This window comes from Channa argus, chromosome 17 (genome assembly GCF_033026475.1).
Source record: "Channa argus isolate prfri chromosome 17, Channa argus male v1.0, whole genome shotgun sequence".
NCBI lineage: Eukaryota > Metazoa > Chordata > Actinopteri > Anabantiformes > Channidae > Channa > Channa argus.
Genome location: NC_090213.1, coordinates 22524205 through 22535099, shown reverse-complemented (window position 1 = coordinate 22535099; position 10895 = coordinate 22524205). Strand labels below are relative to the sequence as shown.

Genomic DNA, 10895 nt, shown 5'->3' with positions numbered 1-10895 from the left:
CTTTCCCTTGTCTTTCCTGAATAACAGTTGACAGTCCGACTGTGAAGTTAAAGTGTACGTCAGCACAAGTGTACAGAAGTGATCTTACTAAGCAGTTTCATCTAGGTTCTTGTCCCACCCACTTTCTTAAGGCCAATCTGTCTCTCTCTGTCTCGCTCTTTCACACACGCACACAGACAAAAACACCTTTTTATTTTTTGCATGTCCTACATCCTGGTTAGATAAAGCACAAACATCACAAAAAAAGCAGCGTCAACATGCTGTTTCATTGTGATTAAGCATTTTGTTTCCTGTTCCTGGACTTATTCTTCCCACTTTATTCCTTTCCTATCCTCTTTTTGGTCATGGTGTCATCACACTGTGGTATCCTGTTTCTGTCTTGGGGGGGCAGTTTTGTCCAAAGATGAAAAAAACACTGTATAAAGCAACAACAGTTAATGTATTTGTGTGTGTGTGTGTGGGAATGAGAGAGAGAGAAATAGAGAGAGAGATAAAGAAATAGCAACATAAATATTCCCCAAAAATAATAAACATAACAAATATTTTTCTCTTTGATTGTAAAAATGAATTTTATTCATGTCTTTTCTTAAAAAATGTGACATTAGGCTGAAAACACTGCTGAGCTGTGTTCACTCAGCTGCATGTTGTTGCAAGGTGAGTGAAGGGCAGCTCACAGTCTGTATTTGTATTTCTGAATCGAAGTGTTGATAAGATAGTGTTTTGTGTTGTTTGATGCTGTGAAGATTAAACTGTGTTACCTTGGTTTGTATCTAAAATCAGCTTGTGGTTTTGTGAACATGATATGTGAGGCTGGGCTCTCTCCAAGATCTGAAATTTAGATTAGGCTGGTGCCAAATATTGTGGTGGTAAACAGCAAATAACCAGAGATGCTCAGGTGTGTTTTATGTATAAGATATATAATCACAGTTATGCCAATAATAGGAATTTTCTATATTTTGCCATCACGGAAAGTCCAGGAAAACACTTATAGACCCGATGCGGTATTCTGTCTAATGCTGGAAACCGTTGACACATGTGGCCTTAAAAGACATTATTAAAATAAATTTTCAGAATGACTAATAAAACCTCAACTGCCTGATGCCTCTGTAACCTTAACAGACTTCCTGCTGCTCTGTGCTGTTTTGTCATTCAGCTCGATTCATTTCACCAAACCAAATCCCTCAGGCTGCCAGAACAACCCCCAGCTCCTGACAAGGAAGCAGAGCTCAAACATTTACAACATTCTCTTCCTTGCTGGTCAGAGAGCGATTTGTTTTCTCAGCAGCCAGCGCTCACTTCCTCCTCTGAGCTATAAAAGCAGCTTCACACCGACTGCTCTGCTTGTCAGGACGACTGACTGAGGACAGTTCTCACACACACACACACACACTATCACACACAGAAAAGCAAGAAGGACTTCGATCCACAGTCTGCTGAATGGGTAAGTACAAAATAATCGTTTTATTAGTAATGTCACAGTGTGTCTTTGCTGTTTTTGTCACATGTGATCTCTGAGGCAGAGCCTGCAGACTTGACTTGTTCTGACAGCTTGGAGTCAGTGCAGGTCCTAACTTGCTCCCAAAAGTTGCTGGACATGAGGCAAACAATGTCTTCATATTAGTCTTCATTTTGGGGGAAATAATGAGTGTAACTCTCTTACTGATGAACTACATGTCAACTGAACTACAGAGGATGTGGTTTGGTGCAGGTTGTAGCAAGCCAGTGCAAAGCCATGCCCCTCACAGACGAAGGACCTCTCAGATAAAAACAACTTCAAATGCCCATTTTCTGGTTTTCTGATAACGTGTGACTGCTAAGGTTAGTATCAGGTTTTCTTTTTCCTAATGCCTGAAATTCCAAGTCGGCACTAAAAGTGAGTGGAAACTGTATCAAAAAAGATTGCACAGAAAATAATGCTTTCAGAGAATGGAGGATATGTTTGATGTGGAAACGAGAATGTTCACTTCAGGATGGGCATTTTGTTTATAGCTCGACACACCTTCACTGTTTCTCACACTCCTTTTGTATGTTTTCATTGTCCCTGGTGTGACACCATGTGACAACATTTTTAATGTTCAGCCCTCAGAATAGCTTAGCTCGTGGGAAGGAAAGTGGAAGAAGTTTTCACCCTTTAATACATCAGTGTGATGTCTCTCCGGCCATGAAATTTCAGGGGGTTTCCACAAAGTGCAGCAAAGCATGTATGGAAGGGGTGAGGCTCTCACCCTGATGCCTACACTCAGACTCACATCAGTTCCATTCATTCATGTTTGCCTTGGTAACTGACCTCAATGACTTTACAGGGGTTAAAATTAGACCAGAGATCAGTGCAGACCCTCAGCTTCCTCCTCAACAGTGACAGGGGCTTTCTGAGCCGGCATGACGCAGGCTGTCTTTGCAATTGCGTTGGCAGTCATGAGTTTGTGGTGAGCAGAGCAGATTCTCTCAACGAGCCTGAAACCACAATCGATTTGTCCGAAAACCCCAGTGAGACCGCAGCTGTGCTTCCTGTGTTTACAGTGACAAAGGTTGACTCTGCCTCTACCCCCCCACCCCACTCCCACCCCCTCTTTTTTTTTGACACCTGTCATCTGTTCCAAAACACAGTCTTGTCACCGTGGAGACGCTGCTGAGCCTGAAGAATAGGGAGCTGCAGAGGATTTCCCAGACGGGCAGTCCTGAGTGAGGGCACAGAGGAGAGGAGCAGCCACAATGGACCACCAAAAGCAGCACGCCAAAGTGGAGCGCTTTCTCAAGTTAGGGTACTCTCACACTGACATCATGAGGGTGCTGGAGAGCCTCCGCCACGATGCCCAGACCAATGATATCCTGGAGGAGCTGATCAAGACCTGCCACACTCGTACATACAATGACAAAAGTGCTCCAGACAGTCCTAAGCTGGTGTCCAGAGGCTGCAGCCCGAGCCCGAGTCAGCCCAGACCCAGAGCTGACAGAGAGCCAACTGCTGACTTTAGACCAGTGGTTATAGATGGAAGCAATGTGGCCATGAGGTGAGTCCACATTAAGAATACAATGATATGTGTGGAACTGCAGTAATGGATTGTGTAGTTATAGTTTTTGCCGGCACTAAATTAAAGTATCCAATTGTCAACTGTCAGTTAAGTTAGAAAAAGTGACAATTTGTTGGGCAGTATGGTCCATTTCAGAGACCTATATTAGTACTGCAGGATTATTAATTTTGTAACTGTAATACTTTCATTCTTGTAATTACTGTATGCTGGTGAGTAATTTAATATATATATAGAGAGAGATTTCTGAAATATATCAGACAAACATAGTGGAGTAAAATTCATGCCAATCTAATGTGCAGAAGGGGCGTAAAAGTATAACATAACATAAAAACCTCGAACTTGATATTACACACAGTTCTTGAGCAAATGTACTTAGTTACTTTCTACCACTGTCCTATTTTATTCACAGGCCGAAACAAAAGTCACCGCATACAAAAATATTTAGCATTGCACTTAAAGAGGACATTTTGTTCTTTACTTCCTTTATAACAACTCAGTAGCGGTATGAGGCCATCAAAGAGCAGAGCTGTTCTCTTCATGTATGTAACACAGTGGGAAAAAAGTAAAAAAAGAACAATTTACAGTACAATCTTTAAAAACAGTTTTAAAATCAGTAATTTCCATTTTCATATCAGCCTCTCGGTTTATGTCAAATCTCGTTTCAGTTCACTGATTTGATCTCAGCATACTTCCTCTTTAAACATGTGGGAAGTGAGAACATGATGTGTGCCTACATTTTTTCTTTCCTTTCAATCCATCAAACCATCGAATGTTTGAAGGGCACAGTGACATGTGCCTCCATTTTCTTTCACACAAGTGTGTGGCACTGAGATGAAATTGTTTTGCGACCATGAGCTGTTGCCTGCCAGCAGTACCTGACCTAATTTGGGCAACAAGGAAGCTGTGAGTCAAAATTTGGCCCAACATTCATTGTGGAAAACAAAAGAGAGGCTTTTTCCCAACACATATACCTGTAAGAACATGAACTGACTTGACAGAAGTAGTTTATGCCGTACATTCATATCCAGGTAAAGCAGGACTGTATCTGTAACTGTAGTCGGGCCATTGACAGTAAAGCAGAACATCATCATCCTACATTTCCTCGTGTTCTGTTAGATTTATAGACCAGGTCGGCTGTGAACTGGACAAAAAGCATGTTGCTGTCTCTCCCTCAAAAGATCCCAATGTCCATGTTCATCACTGAAGTTATAAACTCTTCACTTGGAGGCAGATTTTAAAAAATGATGGTCACCGATGTGGCTAAGGCTTCAAATGGTCTGAATCCTACATTTTCCCTAGGGCAACTCATCTTTGCTAAGACAATACCTCTACCCCCTTTACATGTCGTGTCCACGTGACATTTAAATTGACTCAGACATCTACGACTGTGGTGCATGAGGTTGAGCGATTGTCCCTCAATCTCACAGTTGTTGGTTCAATCTCCGGCTCCGCCGATCACATGTCAAAGTGTCCTTGAACAAGACACTAAAACCCTAACTTAGTCTCTCCCGGTGAGAGTTGGTCAGCTGCATAGCGGTTCCATCATCAGTGTGTGAGTGTGTGTGTAATTGTGACTGCGAATGGGTGAATGAGAAGCAGTGTAAAGCACTTTGAGTACAAAGAGGGAAAAAAAGTGCTATATAAGTGCAGACTATTTACCATTTATGAACATACATAATTATTGTACAGAATGAGACCCTGCAACCCATGAAGTAATGTGGCAGTTTAAAGCTGCACTTATTAAAATGTTATGTCAAAGAGGGAAAAAAGCACTATAAAAGTGCAGACCATTTACCATTTACCATTTAACAGCAGTTGACTGGACTATATGTAATGTGAAAGATGTTTCTAATTGTGTTTAACCTACAGAGAATTAGCACCTTATTGTGCAATGCACCTCAGCTTTACAGTGCATTAACTTTAACTCAGCCTTCTTCCCGGAAGCATAAGGTGCCTGATATACAGTTGAATGTTAAGCACCTAAAGAGACAGACATATACTGCAAGTGATGATCCAAAACGGATTTATAATAACAATGGAAACGGGAGTTACTTTCATACAATAAAATATAAAGCAGGTCTCTAAATAGAGCAGCTGCAAACATGCTTCAAATGTGAAATATACATGACTCTGATGGCACTGATTAATGTAGGAATGTTGGCACAGACTGTCAGTTATCAAGGAAATGTTCTTCGTTTAAAGTGTACTTTAGGACATGCCAGTAAAAGGTACGCCAGGCAGGTATATTTATTCTGAATCCATTAACAATCTCATGCTAGGGCTTGTCTTCAGTACCTGTTGTATGCAAAGTGTCTCACCACTTCCTGCTGATGAAATAAAGGGGAAGTCCCACCTACGTCTGTGTGTGTGTGTGTGTGTGTGCATGCACAAACCTTTTACTTTCTTCTGCAAAAAATACAACTACATACAGCCTCAGTAGCACTTTAATATGTCACTGTAAAGTGTTAGAGAAGGTCTGAATTTCAGACAACAACAAAGGATACTAAGAAATACTCCCGAACAAAATGATTAATGCTGATTCCTGAAACTTTGCTTATTTGCTACCGCTGTGCAAAGCACAATCACTTACAGTAAAATGTTAATAAGATGCACGTGAAAAGTCTCGGTTCTCACAGTTACTCATCTTTGCACTTTTGCAATTGTGCCTTGCAACACCATCTACTTCCTTAAAAAGGGGAGAAGAGGCATGTGTAACATGCACAAAAGAAGAAGTTTTTTTTTCTTGAGGGGGGTTGACTCTGGCTTTTGTGTCATTGTAGCCATGGTGATAAGAAGGTGTTTTCATGCTGGGGCCTCCAGTTGGCAGTGAACTGGTTTTGGGACAAAGGCCTGCGTGACATCACAGTATTTGTTCCCCTTTGGAGGAAGGAACAGCCACGACCAGAGGCTCCCATCACAGGTAAGGTCACATGAGTGAGCTGATGAGCCCCCACCACCAGCTGTAAGAAGTTACTTAAAAATAAGAAGTTACTTTGGATATCTCCACATAGCATGCTTCAGTGTGAAACCCAACTGAGATGTCACACTGTGATGTCACATTGCACTATAATATATAACAACACACTGTTTGAGGAAGATGTGCCACATAATAAACATAATTAGCTTCAAATTCCCACACTGGTGATCTGGAACAACCACAAGCTTTAAAAGCCTTGTTTGGATGCACTGACAGTAAAATCACAGGAGGCAACAAAGTCTGTGACTTCCTTAACTAATTAAACACACTAGCTTCATTATGAAGACTGGTCTGGCAGCTTTCAGGTTCTTAGTGATTCATAAGCAGTAAATGTCTTTTAGAACCCAACAAGAACTTAAACACCCTACAGGTGCTCCGAGAGCCTAAACCAGCAGTAACATCACTTTCATTTTAAAGCTGCATCACCTTCTTTTTACACTATTTATTTGTTTAACGGAGTCGTGTATTACCCTCCTTTAGCTCTGCTTTAATCTCCACTGATTCCTAGGGTATTTGTATCTTCGGCTGCTAAAATGCATCATTAGGTTTAGGGACTAGATGCTAACTGTGCTTGTCTGATATTTGTTTGTGTCTGTGGTGCATTCAACCAAAACAATGAGCTAGAAAAGGCTGATAATTCACAGTGAGTTTATTAATGCACACAGCCTCCTTCACATTTCACATAGAGATTTTATCCAGTGTCAGTACAAGAAATTATGATAAGTGCAGCTTTAACTGAAATTGAAATGTTATAATTGTCTGTGTAGCTTTGTCTCTATTCCACCTATTAGAATTTACCAGTAGCTTCATAATAATTTAAATCAGATGTAAGCAGGTGCAACATCTGCTTCACAGGAAATGATACACTTTACATTCAGCAAAACATGAAGACCATTCTGGTGAGAAACATTCACCAGAATGAAGTGAAAAATGTGTAGAACGCCTAATGCTGAGCTGCTCTCATACAGCATATCGGGCCATTAACTGGAAACTTCTAAACCAGTTTGTTGTGCCAAACAGTCATCAACATCAAAAGTAAAAAAAAAACTAAATCTTAATATCAGCCTTGGCAAATCGTGTGCCGCTGTTGGCTGCTGGCAGATTTCCATGCTTCTTGTACTGCCTCTTAATTTCATCTTTTTTGGTAGCTGTTACCAACTCGATTTTACTGGATTTGAGCTTGTTTCACAGTGAAAAACAAGTGTCAAACTGCCCATAAAGTGTCTTAAACAATGGGGAAGTGATACTGCAATAGAATATGTTCCTCATGTTGGATCAAGTCACTGAAAAATATATTTTCAGCAGTTCATAAGAAACTGTCATCGGCACAATGTACAGTTGTTTTTTCAGGCTCGAAAGCTAACTATCAAACACAGATGCAAAGCTGCAATGGATTCTAAATTGTTCTTACCGTATGTTCTATGTTAGTAAGAACCAAAACATGTTATATAATTATATTTCTCATTTAATTCAATCACCATCTCGAACAATGATGACGCACAGCACAACTATGTCAGACCAGTTGGCTGTGTGGCTGTTTGCCGATGTAGGCTTTGAAGTGCCAGGGCCAGCTTTTGTAAAGGCACATTCTATTTCACCATTGTTGTTAGGCTTGACGTTAGCATTGCTGGGAAAGCAGATATTGTTCAAAATAATAGCAGTACAATGTGACTTACTAGAATAATCCAGGTTTTTAGTATAGTTTTTATTGCTACAAGGCAAACAAGTTACCAGTAGTTGCAGTAGATTCTGTAGTGACAGAATGACGTGACTCTTTGGAATAAGACATTCTTAGAGGGTTCAAATATTGAACCAACTCTGTGTTGGCGAAAAGCTGTAAAAGTGAAGTTAAATATATAATTTTGTATGAAACATCTGTCAATATGTGCCAACGGCAATTTTTCTGCTGCTAATCTCCAGGAAGCCAGCACCCTAGTAGTGTCACCCCAGTGTAAAATTGACTTCAGCCCAGGTAGCAGTGACCAATGATATTAAACAAAGTAAACCTGATTTTTCTTCAAGGAATGACGAGAACAATGCAGCAAATAAAAAGCTTTAAACACCACTAATCAACAATATTCTCATGTGTCTCTTAGATCAACATATTCTTCATGAGCTGGAGAAAAGGAAAATCCTTGTGTACACACCGTCTCGATGTGTCAACGGTAAGAGGGTGGTGTGCTACGATGACCGATACATCATCAAGTTGGCCTATGACTCAAATGGCATTATCGTGTCCAACGACAACTATCGGGACCTGCAGACAGAGAATCCCCAGTGGAAGAAGTTCATAGAAGAGAGGCTGCTGATGTACACATTTGCCAATGACAAGTAAGGCTGATAGTGGAGAGGCAACATGAATGTCAGATTCTACATAGACATAAAAAACTTATTTTGATTGGGGTGGTGGTTAATTATTCCCCCAGCTCCATGCATGCCATTAACTGTGTGTTCGTGCTGGTGCAGGTTCATGCCTCCAGATGATCCTCTGGGCAGAAATGGTCCCACAATTGACGAATTCCTGAGAAAGAAGTCTTGGACACCAGATAACAAGCTGCAGCACTGTCCATACGGTTAGTTCAGACTTCTGTTACAGCACCTAATATCCCCATTTGTTCTTGAATTTTCTCACCTGAACTAGTACCGAGGCCTTACAGCCAAGCCACTCAATCTACAGGCAAGGAAGGTGAATGCAATTCTGCCACCAGTGCCAACTGCAGACAATGAATGTTACTGCAGTGTTCTCTGTTAAAATGATCTGCAAATACTAAGAGATGAAAGATAGAAATACAAAAGTGAATGCAAATATCAGTGCAAAACAATTTGGGAAATTGCTTTAGAGCTTCGGTGCAATATACAGTGTAAAGCTGATGTGACATAATTATTCAATGTTGAATAAGCTGCAGCTGTAAAACTGCAGCTATAGCACTCATTAGCAGCATAGAAAAGTTTGTTTAGAGTAGTGCAGGCAGGAAGAGACGCACACACCCCATTTTAAACTGTGTCCTCATGTGATCTTCATTTATAACACAACATTTATGATTATTTCTTTCCTCAGGAAAAAAGTGTACTTATGGAGTAAAGTGCAAGTTCTACCACCCAGAGCGGGCCAACCAATCACAGCTCTCTGTGGCCGACGAGCTAAGAGCACTGAGAGACAAAGCCAAGAACTTTTCACCCAAACCGAGCCTGCAGGACACACAGTTGAGTCCTTCTGTGTACCAGCTGGGGCACAGATACAACTCCTCCACTCCTCCCCCCATGAGCATTGAAGATCAGTCACCTAGGGCTTCACCCAGTGAGCAGTTCATCTACCTGAGAGAGTCAAGCAGCCCGAGAAACCCACCCAGCACAAACCTCCCCCACTACCTAAGCTCTGATGTGGAGGAGACCTGTAGCTCTACAGAAAGCTCCCTGTCCATGCTATATATCCAAGAGTTGGCCAGCAGTATGGACAGCTCTTCCCAGAGCTTCAGCAGCGGGGTGGCCAGCTACAGCCTGAGCCATGATGACAACTCCCTCTCAGGGTCGTTCAGTGGAAACACCCAGGGGCCCTGTCTGTACAGAGGTTACCACCATCATCAAAACAGCTCGGTGTCCGGTGACTGCCCCATGTGCAGCCAGTGCATGTGCTGTCACCAGCACACTAATATGTCCCTGCACCATTATCACCAAGCATGGACCTCCTGCCCAGCTCTGGCTCCACACAACGGGGAGTACTTAGGCCATTTTTCTGATAAGATGTACTTCAGGCAGCCCTCTAACAGACAGACCCACAGCCTGCCCAGGGACCCATGGGTGCAAGGCAGCCTCTCTAATGCCAGACTGCCTGTCCGGGCTAAGAGCCCAGCCAGTGAGCAGAGGAATGGCCTGAAGAGGCAGCTGACCACCATCTTCCCCCAGAGCATAGTGGAGCACGTTATGGATACTTACCCACACATCACAGACATGCCCAAACTTATTTCTCTCATCCAGAACTACAGGAGTAACCACATCTCCTATTAAGTTACAAAGACTTACAAAGACTCTGAGCCCACATTGGAGTTCTCATACCAGATGAAAAGTGAACCTATCACTGTGAATTTATATTACTATGAATCATACTCTTCCTTCCAAACTTATCTTTTATTTCTATGCATTAAAAAGTGACTTAATTTGATGAAGTCTTGAAAATATAGCTCAGTGAATGCTATTTATTTATCCCAGTGTAGAAGTGCAATGCACTACGCTCTAATTATGCTACTTAATGTAGCAATCTGAGATGCTTTATTAAAGCAGCATGTGTTGTTTATCCCATGTTGCCTCAAAGTGAGGAAGGCTCTGTACTTCTGTAAAGAATGTCATTCACCTGTCCTGATGGGAAGTTTGTTTTTGTTGTGCCTGTGAAATAAAGCCCCCACATCACACTGTCTGTAAAGAACATGCTGTATGACAGCTTTGTGTATGGGAACAAGAGCTTTTGTAAATTAGCAAATGACAAATAAGACCATAAAATTAAGGTACTATTGTGTGTCCATAAAATTATGGAGACACTCCTTTAATATACTTTGTTCTGCAGCTGTAATTTATGGCTTAACTGCAGTAGGATGTTGAAGACGGTCTCTCAATTTTAAATTGTATTAGGAAGAAAATCTACTTGAAATATTAAAATTATTTATTATACAAAACTGTTCATTACTTGCTTCTTAAATATAGTTTGTGGAGATTCAAGCAGAGAAGCACTTTAGGGACAGTTGACAGAAAAATATGTAAAAACAAATAGACATATAAAAAAGCAGTAGCAGTACTCAGACTTTGTACTTGAGTGTCAGTAAAAAAGTTCTATACTTGAAAAGTACAAAGGTACTGGTTTTAAACTAAACACTCAAATAATAAAATACAGATGT

The 10895-nt window shown here is 41.2% G+C and overlaps 1 protein-coding gene across 1 annotated transcript; it reads left to right on the top strand.

Moving 5' to 3' along the window:
- Positions 1-1249: 1249 nt before the first annotated feature.
- LOC137102414 (endoribonuclease ZC3H12A-like) lies at positions 1250-10429 on the top strand. The gene is made up of 6 exons (XM_067481921.1): positions 1250-1441; positions 2608-3011; positions 5813-5952; positions 8106-8340; positions 8476-8582; positions 9068-10429. Exons 2-6 carry the CDS (start codon positions 2713-2715, stop codon positions 10012-10014), a joined length of 1728 nt encoding a protein of 575 aa, XP_067338022.1. The 5' UTR covers positions 1250-1441; positions 2608-2712; the 3' UTR covers positions 10015-10429.
- The last annotated feature ends 466 nt before the right edge of the window (positions 10430-10895 follow it).

Bases quoted from the DNA above. Each gene is read 5' to 3' on its own strand.
- LOC137102414 (XM_067481921.1), top strand. From the start codon at position 2,713: ATGGACCACCAAAAGCAGCACGCCAAAGTGGAGCGCTTTCTCAAGTTA. The intron at 5,953-8,105 runs GTAAGGTCACAT...TGTGTCTCTTAG, and splicing joins ACCAGAGGCTCCCATCACAG to ATCAACATATTCTTCATGAG. The intron at 8,341-8,475 runs GTAAGGCTGATA...GTGCTGGTGCAG, and splicing joins TACACATTTGCCAATGACAA to GTTCATGCCTCCAGATGATC.